Below are 26,420 nucleotides of genomic sequence, written 5' to 3'. Positions count from 1 at the left end.
TAGATTGAAACGGATCCATCTACCGAAAACATGAAAATGACAGATGTCTCATCTGATAGGCAAACAGTGAAACCATTTCATAATAAGGTTGAAACGGATCCATCTTCTGAGAAAATGAAAATGACAGATGACTCCTCTAAAAAGACGTTTATTTGTGTATCGTAAAAAATATGGTGAAAATCATTTCATTCACTAAATGTAATAGTTAAAAATATTGTTTCCTTATTCAAAATGAGGTTGATTAAGGAAACTAATGATTATATCCGATTTATTGATATAGACGGTTTTGCAATTTTGCCCTTTTTCCAATTAAAAAACAATTTTTTTTCTATTTTTTATTTTTAACTTCCTAATATAAACTAAACTAATTTTGACCATTGATCAAAAAAATGAATGGATGAGATTGGTTTATATGGTTTACACAAATGAAGACGGTTTTCATTTTATCGCTCCTCTATATATATATATATGTATGTATGTATGTATATATATATATATATATATATATGTATGTATGTATGTAGAGGAGCGATCAAATGAAAACCACTTCAATTTGTAAAAACCGTAAAAACTACTAACATTCGTCGATTTCATTGTTTAATCTTATGAAATTTTTTCACGAAATTGTTTAATCTTGTGAAATTGTTTCATATAATTTTTTTTTATGAAGTTGTTTCATATATGGTTATGAAATTGTTTCATATACTACTTAATGAAACTATTTCATGTATTTCTCTAAAATTAATGAAACTGTTTCATGTATTTCTCTAAAATTAAAATAATGAAGATGATAATATCCATGATTAACACCATCCACAATAAAAATGATTAATCAACCTCTCATAATTACAAAAAAATGAACAAAATGAAAAATTATGATTAGTTGAATGAAGTTTGTACGGTTTGTACAAATTAGGTGGTTTTTATTTGAACGCTCCCCTATGTAGATGTATATATAAAGTGATCCATTTAGGATATACAAACCAACCGAGACATGTGACAATGTTGAATAGAGAAAAGAGCAATTGGCACCAAAAAAAGACACTGATTCGCTTTTATATTCAACAAATTTTGTATCTTGATGTCTGAGTAACAATGGGTTCACTGATATACATTTCTGGTATAAGATATATAACTGGTTGATCATAGTAATATATATATATATCAGCACCTTACCTTTAATCGGTTTGACTGCCGAAAAGGGTCATGGACCCTTGTAAATCACATACGCGATGCTCACAGTCCAGCTTCCCCCATCTTGCATCAACTCGTTCACATGGAAACGTTGGCTTCCCAAGGCTAAAAGAAACACAAACCATGCAACTCAACATTTCACCAACACAACACACTTGCCATGATTCAATGAACAGAAGTACGACGCATGTAAAATGTACACAGCTAGCCAACGGGGAACCTGGTAAACACATGTTTCTTTTCTAAATCCATGTATTGAATTGGGATATAAAGCTGGTACATGGATCGACTTATGAAGGCTCTTTTAGAAACAAAAGATCTCACAAGCTATCCGAAAACATCAAATCCGAAGGTGGGTTATGATGGTGTATTGTTTTAGATCATGGGTTCTTGCATTTGGTACGTGGAAGGCAGCGGATTGGACAGAACTGGATGTGCGAGAGTGAGGTAGGCGGTTGAAAGATTGTGGAAAGTTTTAGGGTTTTAATTTGGCATGGGTAGTTTAGTAATTTACCATCCTTGTCTCGTCTTTCATGATTTTTGTTCCACCTATTTTTGTAGGACTGAAAAAAATGATTTTTGTCCCACTCAGGTTCTTTCTGGTCCTAGTCTATTGCCACGATTAACATGAGACAACAAGCTTTTGTATTGTCCAGTTCCACATACCAAACGCACCTGGAAAAACCCACTTTCTAAAGATGCTCCTAGTCGTATCACCTTATCAATTAGTATAACTCTACCATAAAAGTCAAGACTGTAATAACCCGTCCCACGTGGATGAAAAAGTAGATTTGTGGACTCCTTATAAATTCAAAGTTGTGGGCTAACCAATCACTTTCACCAAGGTTTTAAGTTGATTAGAAGGTTACTGGGCCAGCTTGTTGCTTTGGACTATGAGGTCTTAGAAAGACCATTACAATTATTTGATTAAACTAGTAAAGCTGAGCCATTGAGGCATGGGGCAAGGCATTCCACTTTGTATTTTGAAGGAAACATGGAACCCGTGGATATCAAATTCTATATGATTTACAAGATATAATTTACCTCCGGTTAACAACATTGTGCACTCGACATAGCCACTGGGAAAACTCAGCTTGTGAACCTGCCTGTATAGGATTTGATCTGCCAAACATTCACAACATGACGCTGTCAATTAAAAGGAATACCAATGCGTCTTTGATGCTTCCATATGATAAAAGCTACTCATAGTCTCCACACTTGAAATACAACTACCAATTCAATCTTGAGATTTAGTAAGAATAGCAGACGGTATACTAGTTGCAAAAACCTTGTGTGTCAGAGATGCAAGCCTGTTCATCTTTTTGTCAAACAACACTTCCAAGAGTAACTAATAAGTTTACGTTTCACAGTTGGAAAATTGCAATAGAAATGTCACAATAGACACTTCTGATACTGTTATGCATCTTGGAAGTTTAATAATGAAATAGTACAAGTTCATTCCATGTAATGTAAGGCAATGGCACTACCTTAGCACTTCTTTGAAGTGGTCTGCACATTCCTTGCAAGGGTATATGCGGGATATAATTGCCATCTGCAGGAAGAATACAACCCCATCATAATACACAATTTTTTCCTGTTTAGAAAAGGCTCAGTTCATGCTCTCCATACCATTGTTCTGCTGAGAATTTTCGCATAATACCAAGACCTTAAGGGTGCGTTTGGTGCGCAGACAGGACAGGACAGCTGTTCAGCGTTTGGTAAGACAGAACAGGACAGGACAGAACTGGTTAAAATGACCAATTTACCCCCAGTGAGCTATTTAGTGTTTTTTCACTAAATAATCAATATAAATGTTTACAAATACTATTTAAAAATACCAAAAAATTCCAAAATCAATCTTAACTAAAAACTCACATTCATAAATCAAAAGATTTAAACATCATATTCACCAACAAAAATTGAAATGTTTACCAAAAGACCTAAACACAAAAGATCAAATGTGTACAATTGTGTACCAAAAGACTTAAACACAAAAGATCAAGTGTTTACCAACCAACATCACATGTCTAACTTTTTTAAGATGGTAGTCACAAATTTTGGCTTCAAAGTAGCATTAATGCTATTCCATAGAGAGGATTGGACAGGCAAGAATGAGGTAGGCGGGTGAAAGAATTCTGCAGGGTTTTAATTTGGCATGGATAGTTTAGTAACCTACCAATCTCGTCCATCTCCCTGATTTTAGAGAAAATCAATTTTGTCCCATTTGGGTCCTGTCATGTCCCAATCTAATGACGTGCCAAACATGGGATAGCAAGTTTACTGTACTGTCCTGTCCGGCGTACCAAACACACTAAAACAGTTGAAATTATTGAAGTATCAATCTTACAAAATTTGGCAACAGTAAGATGCCCACTTAACTTCTCATACTGAATAATACTAGCCAGTAAGAATGAAAAAGGAAGCAGATATAAACGAAGGGGGTAAATACCAGTTCTTTAACATCTTTCTTTTGCTGCCTGGTTGGCTTTTCTGGATACTGAAAAGTTTGAACAGCATTAAGAATAGTTGGTGAAACAACTGGAACACATTGTCAAAAGAACGAATGAAACAAAGCATGCAAAACAACTGTTTGAGGAAAGAGGAACAGCCTAACTGTCTATATGATGGTATGGCTCACAACTGCTGCTGTATTATCTAAATTATAGGTAAATATTTGGATCTAGTAATACTTAGGTCACTGGAAGCAGTTATTTTAAGTAAACCATAGGTGCATACTTGGATCAAGTGATATGTTCAGTTGCGCTGTTTTTCTTCCTTCAAGTAATTATTTCAAGTTTTATTCTAGGAACATGAGACTATTTATCAAACAACATATGAAACTATAGAGGACACAAAAAGGGTATATATGATGTTTATTGATCTAGAGAAGTTATATGATATAGTGTCAAAGAAAGTGATGTTGTCTACTTCCAGGAAAAAAAGGTTCCTAGAATGTAAGTGAACGTGATTAAAGACAAGGGTAAATTACATCAAAATGGAACCAACTTTGGGTTATTCCTATTCTGGGAACCAACTTTCAAGACTATCATTTTGCTAGAAGTAAACTTTACAAACAGTTACGGGTTTCGATGACTTTTTTAGCAGGTGACCAGTTAAATAGAATCTGGAAAGCATGTAAAATTAATTTGGTAACGTGAACGGTGAACCCAGTCATCCATGCAATAACTTTGGTGCAGCCACATGACCATATTGTTGTTTTTTCATATAAAAGCAGGAAGATCAACCAGAACATCTTTTCTAGGAGATCAACAACTGTCGGTTTCTGATAGGCTGTGAGCCCAAGTTTATGTCATCTTTGTTACTTACCTAACTCTTTTATATATTTATTTGGACACACAAATGCAGACATAATCATTTTATTTTATAAATACACACAGTATACATGAAATAACTAACAAGAGAAAACCTGAGCACCAAGAGTGTGAATGAAAGTCCAAGTGGCCCTTCCGAGCTGTTCCCTAGTCACTGGACCAACCTGCTGCAGAAAATACAACATAATGAAATTCATAATCTCATAGAATGTGTGCAATTAACACACATCATCACTTCGAGTATCATGATTTTTTGTAGAAGGAAACATCTTTAGCTGGCCCGCATTCATATATTATAGAGACTGCACAGCAAGGTCTGATTTGGATATTTAATTATAAACCCAGGAAAATCACATATTCAAAAACTTATCATTGCTTATTGGAAACCATAGAACCTTGTGATATAGCGTTTTAATTGCCTGAAACATATGGTTGAACACACATACAAGTCTTTCTGAATCCTCTCAATATATTTTGCTGTATAGGCATTAGTAGGTCATTTTAAACTCAATAATTGGGAAATTAATTGCTTGATTCATATGAATTGAAAAAGAATCCCCTGTGATTCTTCACTTTCAAGTTACCCCCAACATTTATCATGAATAACATTCCTTTGAGTCCCTCCACATTATCACCCATGAAAAAAGCAATTTGATCAATAACTTGGTCCATAAAGGATAATGCTTCTCATCTTTCAATGAGTTCATCAATAAAAGATAACAGAAGGAGTAACAGTTATACAAATATCGTGCCATGCTCCTGGTTCTGGACTTGCATCAAACAGTTGGTGGGCATGATGAATTTTCACAAACATAGTTTGAAGTCAAATCAAATTTCATTTTAAGAACGAGTATGGAGAGTATAAACTGAAATTAGGTTACCTTTTCCGTGGGTTGGAAAAGAGAAGAATCAGCGGCAAGCATCGATGAGGTAGCTGTGGGAGGTGCAGGTACAGAAACTGAAAACTGTACATTTGTACCTGTATGTGGCTTTTGGGTGATGCTGATCAATTTTGAAATATTTGTGTGAAGAGAGACTGAAATTCTTCCAATGGTGCTACAGATTGCTTGCAGAGGGTTATCCGACATTTTGACACATAAAAAAAGGGAGAGGAGATTGTTGCCGGTTAACAGGAAGATCTTACTTCAATTATGCTACCATTGACGCTCCTTTTTGGGATGTTTGGGATTGTTTATATAAAACAAGTTATATCTATATTATATTATAAAATATTTAATAAAAAAATTTATCAATACAATATATAAAATATTTGATAAAAACTCTTAAAAATTATTTTTTATGCATAAAATACTGTTTATTAATGTATATTACTTAAAACTCAAGATTGCAAGTAAATTGTGTGTAAGTACAACTTATTAAAGCTCCATATCTGAATTCGTGTAACTAACTGCATATAAACATACAGAATAAACATCTCATTTTTAATATAAAAAAAATCTAAAATATAATTAGGATAATCATTGAGTTCTAACATAATACTTAGTTATTATCTTTATAAAATCTTATATTATAAACCAAAAATAAATTATTTCGTTATTAAACTTAAATTAAATTATAATTAAAAAAACTACATAAAAAATAAAACTTTTAAATAGTTGTTTTGATATTAATATATATATATATATATATATATATTTAAATTTATATTTTATTCAAAAATAAAATCATTGTTGCTTTTTTAAAAACACATAAAATCATATTATAACATCGACAGAGACAAATAATAAAATAGAACATTAAAATCGAGATGTGTCTCGCTGCATCGTACGAGTACTCTTCTAGTTTTTTTTATAAAAGTGTTTATTAACTTATTATAAGTCAGAGTTTAATTTTTTCAAAAATTTCTTATTACCGGTTTAGCATCGATATAAGTTGTTTATCCAAACACTCAAAAATGTTTATTATCGGTGTCAAACCGAAATAAACCAATAAGTTATTTTTATAAGCAATCTCAAACACCCCCTTAATCATCACATCCTCTCTCATAAAAAAACACATTATTTCAGCTGTTTTTTTTTTTCTATATTTAATTTTTTTTAGGCTTTTTAATTCTACAAATGTTCAATTTTCGTTTTAAAAAACCCTAAAAACAACGTAATTTTATATTTGAGTTATATCATTTCTCTTTTATCTATCAACAAATCAGTAGTAAAATATAATGAATTAATAAAACAGAAGGAATACACGACCATTATTTACTATTTACTGTATTTAGATTCAAATATTAATCATCGTGTTTGTTATGATCTTCTGATTATCATATCAAGCTTAAAAACAAATAATAGATGATGCAAATGACATATAATCATTTAATTTTATTGGTTTATTATACTTTATTACTAATCTATTGATACATTGGCTTAATCGTTCAGAATATGAAAGTCTATTGGGTTATTTCAACTTTAGTAAGTTCAAAATTTTATTTGTTCAAAAAAAATATTGAGAGACTTAGGTGCCGTTTACCAAACGCTTACCCGGGTAAACGCTTACCAAGTCACTTTACTTTATCATATGAATACGACAATGATTAAAAATCTTACCCGGTAAGAATGAAGGCAAGAATCGAGAGTCTTATCCGGTAAGTAAGGACGATGACTCTTACCATGGTTAGCGCTTACCGGGATAAATTGTTGCATACGATGCGTTTTAGTGAATGAAATCTTATCCGGTACGTAAGCGATAATGTTGAATTTTATCGGTAAATGCTTACCGGGTAAGTGTTTAAGTAAACATCCCCTTAATCAATCAAAAATTGACAACATTTTTGCTTTTTATTCAATGTATTTAATATTTATTGTATTTATCAAATGTAAATTTATTATTACTTTACCATTTTTGTAAACTAGGTTTATTCTGTTGTCATTATTTTACCCTCTTGCAAATTGAAGGGGTAAAAAATAAGAAAGACAAAATATAGAATCATGATTAAATTATGATTTTCGTCTCTATGGTTTGTTAATGATTTTCGTTTTTGTTTTTGAGGTTTAGAAATTTAATGGGCTTATTCGATACAAATATATTGATTTGGTTACTTGTGGCTTAATGGGAAAACCTTTGACTTAATCGCACAACCAAGAAGGGTCTCTTGTCCCCGTTAAGACAAAAAGTTACTTTGCCTACCTTTGATGAAATGACATGCTATCTCCAAAACTCATCCATGTTTCACCATTTTCTCCTTGTTGACATCGCTGCTCCCTTTCTTCACTCGATCCCGACCTCGATGACGACCCTCATCTTCGCACCTCTCGTTCCCTTGCGCTCCCGTCGACTACTCGTACAAGTCCTATATTGATTTCTTTCTTAACCCTCCAACCCTAGTTGCTTCATAACACCTTATTCCTCCTCTTGAGGGTTTCACTGGATGTCCTTTTGTTACTGAACTATTATCAATTGATAATTCGAGCAAAGGGGGCTTTTACTCGGTAGTGGAGGTGATGAAGAATCCAATTCTTATGGTCCGCTAATGGATTCCTAATTATCTTGTAAGGGAAACTCCATTTTTTATGCGATCTGATTGTTTTTAGCGGCTCTGACCATAACTATCAAAGTTATGTGTGTTCCTTCTCTGTCTGAGGTATAACTCGCTTATCAGAAAAATTCTTATCTATTTTGAACTTTCTTCAATCCTATTTGCTTATGAATACCCCCGTACTTGTTTTGAATTGTGTAATGGAATTATTCATACTTTATTTTTTGTAAATTGATCAAGTCTCCGGATGAAATAAGTTGGAATTAGGCTTGTAAAGAGATGATGAGCACTATTTTATTTGGGTAAACTTTAAGATGCGTGTACGCTGGTTTTTTATGTCATAAAGTGGAACGTGTTTGCTACAGATTAGGAACAATATGTTATTTGGATAAATTTTAGGATCGTGTAAACTGGCATCTTTTGCAAGTTGATCGATCCTTAAATTTTAAGAATTGAGTTTAAGCCATCATAATTAAGTAGTTTTCTGTCGTTTAGAAATATCACACAATGTTTATTTCATACCAAGGGGTAAAATAATCATTTCTGTCATTCATACTGTTGATTCAGCAAAAAAGTAAACAACAATACATTTTTATCCAAATATAATAATTTACACAAAAAGACAAATTTATCCATAAAAGACTTAAATACATATGTGGTAAACAACCCTAAATCACTCACAACTACAAATTAATTTTAAATCAATTTAAGCTTCAACTCAAGGAATTCATTGTTTGCTACAATGTCTGGTTCAATGGGTTCCATTACGGTCTTCAACTAATGTGCGATTTCTATTTTTGGATATTACACATGTGCTACAATACCTTAAATATGCAATGTGTTTTGCAAAACTTATATATATATATATATATAGAGAGAGAGAGAGAGAGAGAGGGGGGGGGAGGGAGTTCGAACGAAAACCGCTCTGTTTTGCGCAAATACAAGAACAATTGTGAGCCTCTAACCTTTTTAACCAATTATTTAAATGATAATAAATAAAAATAAATCAACAAGGGTAATAATGTAACTAGGTACTTTTTATAGTTTTCATGTTAATCTAATTAATTGTAATTATTCCCATCATTTTAGATTGGAATTTGATCACGTTAAATCTCACGTCCCCATTGTTTTCCGTATTTGCATATTCGATCTTGTGATATTCGAGATTTCAAATTTCTTTTTCGATCTTGTGATATTATTGGTTTGTTGTATCTGCATTTGATCTTGTTATATTATGTATCTGCATATTCGGTCTTGTGATAAATATGTGATGGTCTATTGTGATGTGATAAATATGTAACTCTCTCACAATCATTCAATAAATTAGTGATATTCAGAGCGTCCCTTAGCATGTTAAATGTAAGATTTTGAACATGGCCCTCGACATCTTAGGAGTCCAAATTTACATGTGTTTAGGGTCTTTTATCGACTTGTGTAAAACTATAGCCAAAATTGTTTAGCTTTAAATTATTAATTGTTTGGTTTTAGGTTAAAAATAATAAATGGTTTAGGTTTAGTTTCATATTGTTAATGGTTTAGATTTAGTTTCATATTGTTAATGGTTTAGGTTTAGCCCCATTTTTGTTCTGAACATATATTCTCTGTTATTTCATTTATGCAATGTAATCAAAAGTTTTGGATGTAGCAAAGCCTCCAAAAAAGTTGGAACGTCTCTGGTGATATTAGATGACACATTGTGATAAGCGTGTGATAATCTTCCCCTTATTGACGTGTTACTATGATATCAATGTAGTAGCCAATCATCTTCCCCTGGAATATATATATATATATATATATATGTTGCGAATCACAAAGTCATCACAATGTATAGGTATCCAAATGTGACAATTGTGATAAGAATGGTGTGATAATGCGGGTGTGATAGCAGTGTGATTATAATGCGAAACCCAATCTTCCTCTAATCGATGTGTTAACGTCTTGTTTGATTCGAGTTTTTAACTGTGAAAGTAATGTGATTGTCAATCAGTGAGATAGTTAAATGTGATAAACAACTTTTGTTGTTCGGACTGTGATAACACTCCATATTTTTCAACCCCTGACCAATTAAGTTACATAAATTGATCATGATCGAGCAGAAAGTTGATAACAGAATGGAAGACCCAATCACTGACATACAAAAATCGAACACTCACCTCGAGTCCAAGCATTGTCGAAGCCTTTATGGCCATGGAGGTTCACCTACGATGACTCCATGTCATATATGGTTACCAGGGGATTAGTTGCTATGTGTCAGTTGACCTGAAAATACGTTACTCAAAACACACATATATTGAAAAAGGTTCAAGTTGTTTCCACTAAAGACCGATGGTTTCTTTTCTGGCAATTAATTACTTAAAACGTTATTAACTTTCTAACACCATTGCTTTCAAAATAATTTTGGTTTGAAGACATTTTTAAAAAGTTGACTGATCTTATGATATCATTTATTTTATGGTGTTACTGGTTTATTTTATGACAATTTTTAGAATAAATAAAGTACCTTATTTTTTTAATACTAAAAAAAATACACCTGACTTAATTTATAACAAGATATGATAGCAATCAATTCGATTTATAATGTGGTGATTTATTTTAATCGTACCATATATTTAAAAGAAACCGGGGGCCAAAGGCCTAGGGGTGTCCATGGGTTCCTCATTTACTCTATTTCAGATTTTTCCAATATAAGAGGTTGTTTGTTTACCTCTTAATAGTTCCATTAAGAGACAATCTCTGAATCGTTAAGAAGTGAATCTTGTTTGGCAAAAAAAAGGTCTGCCTTTTAATGGTTACAAAACCCTCTTGAATGATTTTGTATCATGAACCTCTATTGTCCATTAAGAGTCTTAATTTCATTATGAACAATTATACTTCATTTTGCAATATATCATGAGAGCCTCTTAATCATTCTGACAATTTAATAATTTTGCACAAAACCATTCGATAACTACAAAAGGTTTTCGGTGTATGAAATTATCCAAACCCAAATCCGAAAAACAAACCCGAATTTCAAATCTTCGTTGGATAATCCATTGAAAAACACACGTATTCGTGATTGCAATTGCAAATCACATGGGAGGATATTATAATTATATAGATTGCGTCAAGGAATCTCAATTTGCTTCCCAAAAGTCAAACAAATAATCTCCTCATAAACTTCAGCAGCCTCAATCCAAAAAAAGGAAGATATCAATATATTTGATTCATTTAGATTCCATTTACATCTTCACTTGATTCTATGAACAATCAAACGCCAATTTCTTAAATCAAGATTCAAGACCATGGTGATGGCATAGCATCCAAAAGATCAAGCTTTCGATCGTCAAGATTCATCCTCTTTTCATGGGTCAGGAGGGAAATCAAGATACGATCATGAGCGATGATCACAACAATGGAGTCGATAAGAAATCAAACCCTACACTAACCTTATTACCTCTAATTGCCCTGATCTTTTACGAAGTTTCTGGTGGTCCATTTGGTGTAGAAGATTCAGTTAAAGCAGGAGGAGGTGCTCTACTTTCCTTATTAGGGTTCACCATTTTCCCAATTTTCTGGAGCATCCCAGAAGCCCTAGTCACAGCTGAACTTGCCACAAGTTTCCCTAAAAATGGCGGTTATGTCATCTGGATATCATCAGCTTTCGGCCCTTTTTGGGGTTTCCAAGAAGGGTTTTGGAAATGGTTTAGTGGGGTTATGGATAATGCACTTTACCCAGTTCTATTTCTTGATTACTTGAAACATTCACTTCCAATCTTTGATGAATTGTATGCTAGAATTCCAGCCCTCTTAGCAATCACTATTTTGTTAACTTATTTGAACTACAGAGGCCTTCATATTGTAGGAACTGCTGCCATTCTTCTTGCTGGTTTCTCTTTACTTCCATTTGTGGTAATGGGTATGCTTTCAATCCCCAAAATCAGGGCTAAAAGATGGGTATCTGTTGATTTCAAGAAAGTGGAATGGAGGGGTTATTTCAATAGCATGTTTTGGAACTTGAATTATTGGGATAAAGCCAGTACACTTGCTGGGGAGGTTCAAGATCCCAGTAGGACTTTTCCGAAAGCTCTTTATGGTGCGGTTATTTTGGTCGTTTGTTCGTATTTGATTCCCCTTTTGGCGGGCACAGGGTCGTTAGACTCGGATTCTAGTAAGTGGAGTGATGGGTACTTTGCTGAAGTTGGGATGTTGATAGGAGGATCTTGGCTGAAATGGTGGATTCAGGCTGCTGCTGCTTTGTCGAATTTGGGGTTGTTCGAAGCAGAAATGAGTAGTGATGCTTTCCAACTTCTTGGCATGAGTGAAATCGGGATGCTCCCTTCGGTATTTGCTTCCAGGTATCTATTTCTTCGTTACTAGACTGTTTGATTTACGTCGTTTTGGCATGATATCTATAGGTTACACGAAGCGAAAATCTCTCAAAGTTCAAAATTGAATCATATATGCTATATAGTTTTATCTCGAATCTTGTAGAGCATTCAATGTTCGCTTATGGGACGTTTACCAACACACATTGGGTAATCGTTAACTGGATAAGCGCTGATTGGAACTGGTTGTTTCCCGAGTGTTTTGTAGTAAGTGCATACCCAGTAAAAAACATTTGGTAAGCACTCTATGACTCAGGTCACCGACATTTTGGTGGGTGACATGGTCAACACCTCGATCGGTCAGAAGTGTAGGTAAACAACATCATCTCTTACTGGGTAAGAAGCTTACCTAGTAAGAGAGAATCGACACCAAGTAAAGAGTACCTTACACTACAATAAAATTGGGTTTATAGGACGCCAACAATGTCTAAGGGGCCGTTTACTAAACACTTGTGCGTTTACTGGGTCATTTACCTTACCGGATGAACATGGTAAGACCGAGAATCTTACCAGATAAGTTTTAAATTAGCTATTTTATAGGAAACTTTTGAGAACTGCCATATAACCAATCTTTTTACAGGACGTTTGTTTTTACAAGACATTTTTTCAATTAGTGTTCTGTAAAATAGCTAATAAGATGCTTAATTTTAAAAATGTCCTAAAAGGTTTGTTTAGACGCCAAAGACATCCTACACTCGAAAATTAGGTTCAAATGCATCAATTTCTTGTGTTTATTCTCTTCTCTATCGTTTTACTTATAATCTGCAAACGTAAAACCTCATAGGTCGAAGTTCGGGACACCCACAATCAGCATATTGTGCTCCGCAACCGGTGTGATCTTCCTTTCATGGATGAGTTTTCAAGAAATCTTGGAATTTCTTAACTTTCTTTACGCCATTGGAATGCTTCTCGAATTCGCAGCTTTTATAAAGCTCAGATTAAAGAAGCCTGATCTTCATAGACCTTATAAAGTTCCTCTGAAAACGTTTGGTGCAATGATGCTGTGTGTACCGCCGTCCGTTTTACTCGTACTCGTTATGTGTTTAGCATCCGCAAGAACCTTCCTAGTGACCGGTGCAGTTGTTGTTCTCGGGTTCATTTTGTACCCGGTCATCATTCACGCGAAGAATAAGAAGTGGGCCCACTTTCTTTCCTCCGATGACGTAAATTCTTGTGATCGTGATGTCGAAGACGAAGACCAAGATAACGGGATGGTGCATATTGCCGATGAGGCCGAGGTCAGCCTGCTATCGGACACGTCCTCTTCTAAAACGGAAAAAATATACGAAATATTACCCGAAGGAGTATCGAAGTCGGAGTGAGACCGGTGTACATACCGTATTCTACATTCTTGTTGTATTTATAGAAAATTACGATATTTTGTCTTACAAGTTGTTGAAGGACCGGTGAATGGTGATATGCATATTGTACTTGTACTATGAAACACACTTTTTGCAAATTGCAATTTAAACCCCTTAAAGTTACGTTAGTTGCAGAACGAACCTCCGTGTTATTGACTTTGCTATAGATTTCAGGTTTCTTTCGTTTACGTTATTTGTGTACCTTTCATTTCACGGGTTTGATTTTCATTTGGTCGGTATGAATTTATATTCAAATTTTAATATTTAAAAAGACTTGCTAAAAGTCACACCAAGCAAACTTGTTATATCTCACCTGGAGGTGGGATATAGCGATGGTCAGATGTACCATGACTTTTACACTAAAGAGTAGAATGATTGTTTCTGTGAAAAAAACATACAGATTACTTCGCATTTGGTAGTAAATTTCAATTGGCTGCAACCTATTCTCATGGTCGTTGAACACCACTGATGAAGCGATTGTTAGTAATAATCTATCATATGTGGTCACAATTGTGGTTATCAAATGCATTACAACTCACAACGATCACTGACCCATGATCATAAGAATATGTGGTCTCGACTTCAACACAATTATCAAGGGTTCAATGATTCCAAGTCGATACAAAAGTATGAAAGTGTTCAGTTCCATTCTCAATGGCAAAGGGTCTCAATTATGTATTAGTTATTGCATACTAACAACATGTGTCAGCTTGTAGTAATTGAGTTTAGTTCATCATCTTTTTAGTATGATAATCAAGGGGGCGTTTACCAAACGCTTACTCGGGTAAGTGAATATTAAGTCACATAACCTTACCGGATGAATATGGCAAGGACTAAGGGTGCGTTTGGTTTGCGGGATTGGAATGGATTTGGGGGGATTTGGATTTGAAATCCATTCCAATCCTGTGTTTGGTTTGTTGGAATGGTAGGATTTCAAATCCAAGGAATCATCTAAAATCCCGTGAACTATGGATTTCAAAATCCTTTGAAAATACATGGGATTTTGAAACCCATCCCCGTGGGATTTCATCTTCTCCATATTCTCGTCTCCCACAGCTTATCGCTCCTCCATTGATTGCTCACCATCGTCGATCTCGTCTCCATCTTCTCCCACAGCGGTCGTCGCTCCTCCATTGATTGCTCACCGTCGTCGATCATCGTCTCCGTCGGTGGTTGTTGCTCACCGTCTCCGTCGCCCACCGTCTCCGTCGCCGTCTCCCACTGTGGTCCTCGCCGATAAACCGCCTTCTCCCATCACTCAACAGGTTTTTCCCCTTTCCCCTTTTCCCCTTTTCCCCTTTTCGATTTCTGTCTAAACTTTGAACACAGATTAGGGTTTATCCTTCACTTTTGACAGATTAGGTTGAAAATTCTAGTGTAATGGTGGTGATAACTTTGCCATACATACAGTTCGATGATTGCGTTATACTTTAGTTGTCTTCACTATATACCCTAGTTCACCCTTCAATGAAGATCTGTTTCTTGGTGTGCTTATGGATGATGCTTATCCAAATCCAAATCCTGCAAACCAAACACAGGAATGGATTTTAAATCCTRAGAATCCAAATCCCATGGAATCCAAATCCTTCATGGGAATCCAAATCCCTCGTAAACATTCCTGCAAACCAAACGCACCCTAAGAATTTTACCCGGTAAGAGCGAGACAAGGACCAATAGTCTTACTCGATAAGTGAAGACGACGATTCTTACCACGGTAAAAGTTTAAAATGTACGTTTTGGTGGACTAAAATCTTATCCGATGAGTAAATAACAGTGTTAAATTTTACCGGTAAACGCTTACCAGGTAAGTGTTTGGTTATAACTTATTTAACATTTTATGTGACAAAAACAATGTTCAGAAATTTCGTTCACTCATGAATAAGGTGTAGTAATTTGCTCCACCATAAACTAGAGGGCTGTATTGCAATATTGTGTTAAGTTCGGGGGTAAGTTTTGCAATTTACCCAAAAGATTGTCAAGCGGGTTATTTCTTGTTCTTGCATAAGTAGCGATTTACAACAAATAATTCGGGAAAGGGTTTTCCGATTCCTAAATCAAAATTCTAGGGTTTCGATTGCTGCTCGGAATCTAACCCGCGATCGGAAGATAAACGTAAATTTGGTGGCCGATTTTAAAGAAAACATCGAGGAATCTCGGAGCAACGATTCAATTGTCAAAATCAAGAAGCGCGATTCAGGTCAGTTCTCCCTCATCTGATTGTTGTTTTTGTTGCTGAATTGTTAAATTGGAATGTTCACTGTAGATCGGAATCACTTATAGATTTCATCTTTGTGTTCGCATTGAAAAATGCTTTTGAGTTCTTGTAAGTTCCTCATTTTCATTATCGATCAATTTGATACAAAGTTGCAAATTTTATTAGACTATCGAACATTAATTCATCAACGGAGGAGGCTAACTTTAATTGGTATAATTAGTTTCTTAGCATTTGTCAGAGTTGAAAGGGTAGTGGATGTAACTGGAGTATATCAGTTCGAATTCGCATCAACATTCTAGAAGTGGAAAAACAGCCTTTACCCTCACACTGATCCGCAAAATGGGAATAGCTGGGAAGTCTTTATGTCGTAGTATATAAAAAATGTAGAATTTGAAAGGAGTTTCTTGAGAGTTGAGCCAAGTTGAGATATGGAAAACAGATTTTGAGTCTGCATTATGAGGATGATCATAAAAGCGGAAAAAATTAAATAGTATCAGATGTCAGGTCTCAACAAGTTCAGGGCAATTTTATGACTTAAAGAATCACCTGTGGCTCAATATAGCCCTACATTTACCTTTAGGGAAGGGCCAATTCCTTGAAAAAGTAAGGAGACATTTATCATGTGGGTTGTGGCCCTCATTATGGGCATGCCTATCTCCTTTGGATCAATGTGTTAGCCGAGTCAAGTATACTTAAAAGGGTTGGGACCAGGTAAAAGTACATCTATATCACTCATCACCATATGATCTAATCTATTCCCGGAGGTGAGCATACTCTATGTGCTTGTTTCTTACTTAAATGATTGGAATCATATAAGAGTACATCCAAATAAGTTACACTATGTGATCTAATCTATCTCTTGAGGGGAGAGCATCTTGTATTGTTGTTTTGTCTTTTCTTCTATTTATTTTATCCCAATTCATCTTTTTTTCTTTTCTCCCAAATCAAGTTGTAACTTCTGTTTACAACTTCTTTCAAAGAATCTCTCTTTACTGAAGGGTGTTGTATTCCTGCATGTAAAAAAGGTGTGAATCCAATTTAAAACTCTGGTAATGGTTTTTTTATAACTTGGACTAGGTAGTATATGATTGTAAAAATGGCGGTAATTGGTGTTCATCCTAACATGTCCAGGTGATATGTCTTTCTATATATATATGCACATAAAAGGACATATACTTCTTGAAATAATGAAACATTCTCCCCTTGTTAACTCGTGGCTCACCCTGATCTATACTACCAATGCATTTTGTATATATCAAATCTTAAACCTTATGTGATTCTGCATTGATAGCTGGTACTAACATGAATGGCTATTACCACTCAATTTGGACTACGAAAGCATCTCGTTTAGTCATCAGGCCATACATTATCCTAAGTTGAACTTATTGAAAACCTAATTCAAATATTACTTAGGATGTGTGTGAAACATAATGGGAGCAGGCTTCTTGCAATCTATTTAATCTGGACCGAAATTTTAATTCATCACATAGGAACTTTGACATAAATGGGACATACCCTGCAAAAGAGAAAGGACAATATGAGATTTACAATGACAATAAGAAGAGAAACAGAGAACCTTTAGTAGTTCCTGATACTTTACATTGTTTTCTTTTTTGGTAATATAGGCTCCTGTTGCTTTCTTTGTGTTCATCATCTTTGCTTAGGCGCTTTTCAGCGTCTTCACAATGTTGCAGAAGAGTCCATGTTTCCCACCTCTTTGGTTTGGGTACCATGTGCATTTTTGGTAACGTGCTTGTTATGTTATTTTACACTTGGTACACACATGGCACCGAGATACATACGGAGGCAGACAGGGGGAAGTATGAATTGTCAAATCCTGGCACAAGGATAGCCAATATCACATTATCATGATAACGTATATGATAGTTCCATATCTTGTTAACACAATCTTAGTGTATTTCATTTGGAGCATATTCTGGGATAGGCTTGTCTTATTGCATGCTTTCTGCCAAATTTTCAATAGAATTATAGCAAGTACTTCATATTGAGAATCAAAATGTTGATTTGGGATATTGGTGGATTTCAGGTATTTAAGGGATGGGTGCCAATCAGCAGTATACACGAGTAGATACATTAGAGCTGAAAGCTCTTTTGTATCAAAAGATTGGGCAACAAAGAGCAGAGAAATATTTTAATTTGCTCAACAAACTATTCAGTCTCCAGCTTACCAAGAGCAATTTTGACAAGTTCTGCATTCGGACTATTGGGAGGGAAAATCTTCCTCTACACAATCGGTTAATTTGTTCAATTGTGAAAAATGCTTCTCTAGCTAAAGTCCCTCCTCCAACAGTTAAAAAATTAGCAAGCTCTCTCAATGTTAAAGTTGCTAGGTGCTCCTCTCAAAGGAACAGTCTTCAGTCACTTTATGGAGATTCATTTCCTTTATCACCTCGCAAGAGCAGATCTCCACGGGATCGCAAATTTAAGGACCGTCCTAGTCCTCTTGGCCCAAATGGGAAGTCTGATTATGTTGGTGAAGCGGGGTCGAAGGTGCAACAGGAGCTGCATCAAAGTCCAACGGAACTGAATTCTCTGGGTAGCAGACCACCTATTGAAGTTTTATCTGTGGAAGATGGGGAAGAAGTGGTTTCTGGAAGTCCAGGCATTCAGAGCAGGAGCCCAGTTACAGCTCCTCTTGGCATTTCCTTGAAAATGAACAAGGCCCGGAAAAATTTATATCATACTTCTTCAATATATGGTTCGCGGCCTCAGACATGTCAAAACAGCTATGAACTACCGGAGAGTAGATATTTGAGGGGCCGTTTGAAGCAGAAATTGGAGAGCGAGCGTCTAAGCATATCTGAGGATTGTGCTAATTTGTTAAATGTTGGTTTGGATGCTTACTTGAAGAGATTGATGGAACCTTGTATAGGGCTTGCTCGGTCAAGGATCAGTCAAACTGCACCTGGTTTTAGTGGAAGCTTAAATCGGCAAAGGCCAAGGATACCATCAGGCGTGTCTTTGTTGGATTTTAACGTGTCAGTGGAGTGTGATCCTCACAGACTTGGAGCGGATTGGTCATCACAATTGGAGAAGTTAAGGTTTAGCAGTCTTGTGGAATGAAATTCTTTGTCTCCTGTTTTCCTGTTATTCTTCTAGATGTTTCCATTTTATGGTTATGGAAGTATGGTTCTTGATACTTGTCTCTGTTTTGTTTATGGGGACTACTTTCAAGTTTCAATGGCTGTCTTTATTAGTCTGTGATGTATAGCATAAGGGGATATATGCCTCCAAGATTGCATATATTCTCTTGCATTTATTCAAGTTCTGGATTGTCTCTATTATTATTTGTCTTGTGACTTCAATGTTGTTGGAGTCATCTCATGATTTCCTAACCTAGATTAGGAATTCCTGAACCGTCCATAGCATGACATGTATCATATTTGTCATAAATGTTGCCGCATATTCATTATGAACGTGTGACTCATGATGAATTTCACTTCCATAGAAGGATATATGACATGCTGTGGATGGTTCCTGGGTTTCTAATCAATTTTAGGTTCCTAACAGGGCTTTCCCTTGGACTAATTATGGAATGAAAACATATTCGTTAACAATTGTATAGATTTGCCCTGTGGTTTCAATGAACAAACATATTACATGATCCTGCTGACTGTGTACAATAGATGCCATTTCTGCACAGACCCTTTAGGCTTTGAAAAGGGCAGTGATCACAGTTTGTAGATGGAGGGTGTTCTATGAGTTGGCTGCTGCTGCTTTTGATAAGTTGGCCATGTACGTAATGTAAATCGTCCATACGTACGAAAAAGAGTTGCTGACTAGCGGCTGAAAATGAAAACCAGCATCATGTCAATCGCAGACACATAATATATTTAGGGTTATGTCAGAATTAGGTCAAATCATACATTAAAGATCTATGTATCTAGTACACTGTAAAGAAAGAAAATGAGATTTTGGTAAATTACCTGCAAATGAACGGGGACAAATCTGAAAGTAATAAAATCACATATAGGCCAGTACAGAACATTGTTGATCATTGTGGGCACCATATCTCGGTTCAATCGAGCTACAATTTCTTCACCACTTTCACCTGAAATCAACAACAGTTACATAGAGTATGAAGATCAACAAAAAAGGGTGGGTAATTAATACCTTGTAGGGCTGCATTGACAGAGAAGAAAACAGCAGTCATAATAGGTCCAAATATCGTCTGCCCCATTAACATCTTTTTAAACGTTGCCATCAGGTCTTGCTTTGGCAACACTCTTGACACGAAGTTGAACCAAAGATGTAGCGTCGGGCCCAATATGATCAATCCATATCCAGCCATACGACAAATCCGTATCACATCATAACCACCCTCTGAAGAAGAAGATAACCGCGACATTGTCTGAACAGAACACGGGATTAAACTCCAAAGTCCAAATCACTAACTAAATCATTTAACACTCAAACTAATCCCACCAGAAGTGGGGTTTGAAGGGTGAGATGTATGTAGACCTTTCATCTACTCCAAAGACTAAAGTGTCTATTTCCATTCAGTTATGATGTTATACATGAACATGCACACATCACATCTAGGTGCTCATCATTTTAAACACATTGATGAAGTTTAGAAAACTAATGAGTGCATATATAACAACACATGATCGTTATTATGAAGCATGCAATATCTGTCAATTGAGAAGTAATGAGTTGCTTGCAAAATATCAATAAAAGTGTGTCTGGCTATTAGTAAGCTTGTACTTGCTGGAACCCTTTCCTCGTCTCTTGTCCCTCTTATTTCTCAATGCTCAACTACTTGTGATGTTTGGCAAATTAATGGCCATCTTGCAATATCACCAAAGGCATTCACTCCATCTAAGTATATGCAGGACATTAAGCAATGCACTGAAGGCCGTTTATTAAAATGCTTACCGGGTAAGCGCTTACCAATATCACTTGCCTTAAAAAACATGTGTGTGTGTGTAATTATACATATGATATACAGATTTGCGGCCATAAATCACACCTTGAAAAACATTGTGGACTCGCCCTGGCTCCTAAGGCTTGAGGCTCAACCTCATTGCCACACCACGAGCTCTCTCTCAAACACAAAGCCAAATCCTCCACTACCTTAGTATCACACCCCCCTACAGCTAGCTTTGCCCCCAACAATCAAAATCACCGTCCAACATCAAACACTGGCCTGCTGACCACCACCCACCGCCTGCCCGTTCCCCTCTCCTGCCACACACCGTCCTTCCCAGCACTTCTAAGGCCGCTGTCAATGGTGATGACTCAAAAGCACTTTGACTCACAATGCCTTATGGCTCAGGCCTAGCCATCTCAAACACCAGTTCCACATCTCTTCTTACTCCCACTACTAAATTTCATCTTAATCATATATTACAATTAGGATGGTCTGGGTCGCATTTTTCTCAAAGGCCCAAAAATAAACTACATAGTAAAATAAGTATCAATTATCCTCAACCGGAACTGATTAAAATAACTATCAATTACCCTCAACTGGAACTGATTATTAACTTCCAAATGTGTCGAACCGAGTAATCTTTTGATACCAAGATGACCTATATGACAGCAAAAATTATCATGTATCTTTGATTCTCTTGAGATAACTAGCACTTTATGAATGAGAGGGGTTGATCTTTATGGATATAAAGTAGAAACCACACAAGAACTGTCATGAAATCCTCAAAAGTTCAAATTCATTGCAAGAACACATTTACAAACATATTACAACTCAATAGCAAAGCAATTCAAGAACAGAAAACAAATGTTTGGGTTTAATTGAAGTACCTGAGATGTTAAATCAGCAGCAGTGTAAATGAGGGCAGATGTGATACTTTTGGTAAGAATGGGTCGGGTTTTAATCATACCCAAATACCAACCAACAAATCCACTATTTGTAATCGAAGATGACATCGTTCTACCATTGGTCTTAGTAGTAAGAGCACGAACTGGAACAGAAAACCCCATCTCCGTGGCTCTTCGACCAGGGAATCGGGAGTAAAAAGCATTGGAATGTTGCAGGTGCTGTTGCACACCGAGTGAATCCGAAAGCGAGTGCCTCATCCATATGTGGTAATGAGCTTTATTGCCGATCCTAAGAACACTTGCGTTCATTTTGATGGAGAAATGTTGGTTTGTGAATGAGGGTTTCCAGAAGTTGGGGGGAAGAAGAAGACGGCTTCTTATGGTTTGTGGGAGAGGGAAGAGCATGCCGCCTTCTTGCTTGCGTATTAAATATGAGACTCACTCGCGCCTAAATAATTGTATCTTTTATGGCCATCATATTTCAATTTTTATATTATAAATAATTATAGTAATTCAAGTCGTTTATTAAATATTAGAAGGGTATTCGTGCGATGTAACGAAATATATCTTGATTTTAATGTTCTATTTTATTTTTTGTTTCTGTCGATGTTACAATACGATTTTATGCGTTGTTAAGAAAACAATAATGATTTTATTTTTGAATAAAATATAAATTTAAAGATATCATAAAAATTTGAAAAAAAATATATCAATGTTAATATTAAATCAACTATTTAAAAGTTCTCATTTTTTATGTAATTTTTTTAAAAAAATTGTTATAATTTAATTTAAGTTTAATAATGAAATAATTTATTTTTTGTTTAATAATATAATATTTTATAAAGATAATAATTAAATATTGATGATTATCTTAATTATATTTTAAATTTCTTATATTTAAAATGAGATGTTTATCCTGTATTTGATTATGTTTATCTGCAGTTAGTTACACGAATTCAAATATGAAGCTTTAATAAGTTGTACTTACGCACAATTTACTTGTAATCTTGAGTTTTAAGTAACATGCATTAATAAACAGTATTTTATGCATAAAAAGTGATTTTTAAAAGTTTTTGTCAAATGTTTTATAATATAGTATAGATATATCAGGTAAACATTTATCGATATTATCATGATTAAGCATGACAAACATCAAAAAATTTATGTGGTAAGACGCATAATGTAATTGTCCAACTGAGGGTAATTTTTCATACCGATAAGTGTTTACCCAGTAATTTGATAAAAAAACCCTCTACTTATAAGTTTGTACTAAATAATATTAAGATACCGTTTACCTAAATGCTTACCCGGTAAGTGTTTAACGTTAAGTATTAACACTATAATTTATTTTATTGAGTAAGATTGTAGTACATCAAAACGTATCATATACAACAATTTACCTGATAAGCGCTTATCCGGGTAAGAGTCGTCACCCCTCACTTGCCGGGTAAGACTCTCCATCCTTATCATCGCTTTTATCGGGTAAGATTTTTGGTCCTTGTCATGTTCATCTAATGAGAAAAGTTACCCGATAAAACTGCACATTTAATGTAAATCATGCATTAATTACTTTTTGTTAATAAAATTTATAACTAATTTCTAATTTCAGTACTAAATGAAATATAAAAAATTATTATGAAAATTCTTAAATAATTATTATGAAAATATAAAAAATTATTATAAAAATTATTGAGTGAAAAATGTAATAAAAAAAATACGGACCTACGTGAAAAATGAAAAAGAAATCCAGACATGGATAGAAAATGTAATTTTTTTGCTTTTTAAATGGGTATGCAATTGGGACGTGAGTTTTGGAGAACTATGGTTATTTTAATAAATTTGGAGAAAAATGATTAAATGGTTGTTTGTTTACTTCTTAATAGTTTAATTAAGAGGCAACATCTGAATCGTTAAGAAGTGAATCTTGTTTGACAAAAGAAAAGTCTGACTTTTAATGGTTCTAAAACCCTCTGAATGATTTTGTATCATAGATCTCTCTTAACCATTAAGAACCCTAATTTCATTGTACACAATTACCAAACAATTATATTTCATTTTGTACTATATCATGAGAAACTCTTAATTATTCTGACCACTTAATCATTCTGCACCACACCATTCAACAATTGTCAAACAGCTTCTAAGAGATGAATTCAATTTAAAAAAATGACTATTTTATTAATTTTTTCTAAAAATTTCTCTTATTATTTTTAAATTAAAATGGAAATGAAGCGCGTGATGTCACGGTGATAATGGTGTGAGTGGGGTGAAGAGAGCGCAGTTTATTTGACTCACGCATTCTGTTGGAACAGAGGGTAGGCCAGTCAAAAATAATGATCCGACGTCTACTATAAATATCTGACACGTGTCCATTTAACTATTTCTTTACATTTCTGTCACGAAGAATCGTCGACGATGATAGTGAGAATCTTCAATGAATAAATAAGTAAATTATAAATGATTTTAAATTTGAATTTGAGATTTTTATTAGGTTCGATAAACTGGTTAATAATTTAATTATTAATTATTTATTAAAATGTTAAGCGGTTGTTTAGTTCAATAAAAACTTGAGAATGAAAATGAAAATGAAAATAATAAGGAAAGTAAATAATAATAAATTACGTTTGGTTTGCAGAATATTTTTGTATAAAAATGGAATTTGTCAAAATAATTTTACTATGAAGGAATTGAAATGAGATTTTATCAGATTGATTACATGTTTGGAATGAAATCTGTTAAATGAATTAAAATATGTCTATTTGGTTTAAATAATGTAGCTTTAAAATTGAAATGAAATGTTGGTAAATGACCAAAATATCAGTTTTCTGGTGATTTTGAATTGATATTAATAATATGTATTAGAGTAAATTGATTTTATTACTTTTTTGCATACACAATACATATCGGCGCTCCCGAGGTCTTCTTCTTCTACGACAAACCCTCGTCGACCCTACCCCTTCGATCATCCTCCTCTGCCGCTTCCCACAACCACCGCCGCCGCTCCTCAATGCAAACAGAACCCCACCTTCCCTCCTCCTTTTTCTCCATCGACGACCCATCTCACCTCCTGCTATTGTTGATGAAAACCCCTTCTCCAACCATCCCCACCTCCATCTTCAGCTTCCCCATCACCTCCATCTCTGCCCCTTCCCCTCCTTTAAATCGTGATGGTTCAAATCTGATTCAGTGAAACCCTAAATCGAAGATCATCAGACATGACAAGGCCCAAGAATCTTACCTGGTAAGAGAGATGATAATGATATAGAGTCTTACCCGGTAAGTGAGGGTGACGACTCTTACCCGGGTAAGCGCTTACCATATATATTGTTACATACGATACCATTTTCATATATTACAATTTTACCCATAAAATAAAAGATAATGTTGACTCCTAATGGTAAACGCTTACTAGGTAAGCATTTAGGTAAACAGCCCCTTATTGAAATCAACCCAAATAAATAAAAGTAAAATAAGACATAACAGCTCGCATATAAAGTTAAAACATGTTTATATCATTCTCATTCATTGTCATTTTCATTTTATCCATATTTCATGCTCTTGCATGAACCAAACATGCTTATAAGAGAATGAGCTCATTATATTATATAAAATAAAATAATTTCTTTTATTATCAATCACGTTAATTACTGTTTAATACATCCAACCAAACAACCCTTTAATTATTAATTAATGAATTAATTGGTAGTTGGAAAACTATGTGATAAATTAATCATGATTGACAAAAATTGTTTAATTATTTCATTTAGACATGTAAAATAACGAAAAACAACATAGTAAAAGATTAGTTAAGGAAATGCGAGGAAGACAATACGGGATTTGGAGTTATCATGGAGCACACGTTAGTTTCGTTTAGAGAGAAAGAAACGGGGTTGCGTATGCAGTTGCAAGGCAATCACGATTCTACGGTTCGCCTATTTCGGTTATGGACTCTCCTAGTTGGCTTTGTTGATGATTCAAACTATTTTTGTAATTCTCTTCGTTATTAATAATGAAATTTCTTTTATTCAAAAAGATTTAGTCAGTATATAATATAATTAAAAATATAATATGTTAATTAATAGAAACTAGATGATAACGAAATATAATATATTAGTTAATATGAGTTAGTTTCACACGAAAACAGTAATCAAATAAGAGAATAAGAAAACCATGTGATTCATGTGACTTTGGTCGCGACATGAGATCGCGGGCACGTCACCTGCACATCTTTGCACTGACCGTTGGTGTAAAATAAAATTTGATTTTGCTGTTTACTTTCGTGTTCTCTTATTTGGTTATTGTTTTCGTTTGAACCTCTCTCTAGTTAACATATCTACAATTTGATTATATAGATAAGGTTTAAATACAAAACATCTCATCCATACAAATCATAGAAAACCATTCAGTTGAGATATTCATGGAAATGATGATTATGATTTGAATATTTATGAAAGATGATTAAAGTTTATAAATTGTGATCAATATTTCATATTAGAAAACAATCGAGATATTTATGAAATCACATACTCATTAGAGGATATTGACGACTGAAATTGATTTATACGGTTTGTATAAATGACATGGTTTGTATTTCAAAATCTCTCTCTCTCTCTCTCTCTCTCTCTATATATATATATATATATATATATATATATATATATATAT

The 26,420-nt window shown here is 34.6% G+C and overlaps 4 protein-coding genes across 5 annotated transcripts; 2 read left to right on the top strand and 2 right to left on the bottom strand.

Annotated features, from left to right (window-relative positions):
- Positions 1 to 1,025: 1,025 nt before the first annotated feature.
- On the bottom strand, positions 1,026 to 5,697 carry LOC112500906 (FAD-linked sulfhydryl oxidase ERV1). 2 transcript variants are annotated; one of them, XM_025104520.1, is made up of 6 exons: positions 5,408 to 5,697; positions 4,622 to 4,690; positions 3,644 to 3,691; positions 2,682 to 2,746; positions 2,239 to 2,316; positions 1,026 to 1,299 (listed from the first exon to the last, which is right to left on the bottom strand). In XM_025104520.1, the coding sequence occupies exons 1-6, from the start codon at positions 5,612 to 5,614 to the stop codon at positions 1,179 to 1,181; spliced, it is 588 nt and encodes a 195-aa protein (XP_024960288.1). In that variant the 5' UTR covers positions 5,615 to 5,697; the 3' UTR covers positions 1,026 to 1,178. The 2 variants fall into 2 exon arrangements, with proteins under 2 accessions (XP_024960288.1, XP_024960287.1); XM_025104519.1 differs by having other exon boundaries at positions 4,622 to 4,693; positions 5,408 to 5,685.
- Positions 5,698 to 11,180: 5,483 nt separating this feature from the next.
- LOC112500428 (probable polyamine transporter At3g19553) lies at positions 11,181 to 13,861 on the top strand. Its single transcript, XM_025103924.1, has 2 exons — positions 11,181 to 12,350; positions 13,165 to 13,861. Exons 1-2 carry the CDS (start codon positions 11,359 to 11,361, stop codon positions 13,700 to 13,702), a joined length of 1,530 nt encoding a protein of 509 aa, XP_024959692.1. The 5' UTR covers positions 11,181 to 11,358; the 3' UTR covers positions 13,703 to 13,861.
- Positions 13,862 to 15,760: 1,899 nt separating this feature from the next.
- Positions 15,761 to 19,258, top strand: LOC112500660. The gene is made up of 2 exons (XM_025104196.1): positions 15,761 to 15,938; positions 18,004 to 19,258. The coding sequence occupies exon 2, from the start codon at positions 18,015 to 18,017 to the stop codon at positions 19,038 to 19,040; it is 1,026 nt and encodes a 341-aa protein (XP_024959964.1). The 5' UTR covers positions 15,761 to 15,938; positions 18,004 to 18,014; the 3' UTR covers positions 19,041 to 19,258.
- Positions 19,259 to 19,511: 253 nt separating this feature from the next.
- On the bottom strand, positions 19,512 to 22,189 carry LOC112500859 (protein SYM1-like). Its single transcript, XM_025104465.1, has 4 exons — positions 21,738 to 22,189; positions 20,091 to 20,328; positions 19,904 to 20,028; positions 19,512 to 19,763 (listed from the first exon to the last, which is right to left on the bottom strand). Exons 1-4 carry the CDS (start codon positions 22,158 to 22,160, stop codon positions 19,674 to 19,676), a joined length of 876 nt encoding a protein of 291 aa, XP_024960233.1. The 5' UTR covers positions 22,161 to 22,189; the 3' UTR covers positions 19,512 to 19,673.
- Positions 22,190 to 26,420: the final 4,231 nt, after the last annotated feature.

This window comes from Cynara cardunculus, assembly GCF_001531365.2.
Source record: "Cynara cardunculus var. scolymus isolate 2C chromosome LG 17, CcrdV1, whole genome shotgun sequence".
NCBI lineage: Eukaryota > Viridiplantae > Streptophyta > Magnoliopsida > Asterales > Asteraceae > Cynara > Cynara cardunculus.
The sequence above is the reverse complement of the archived record's forward strand: the minus strand, read 5'-3'. Positions and strand labels throughout refer to the sequence as shown.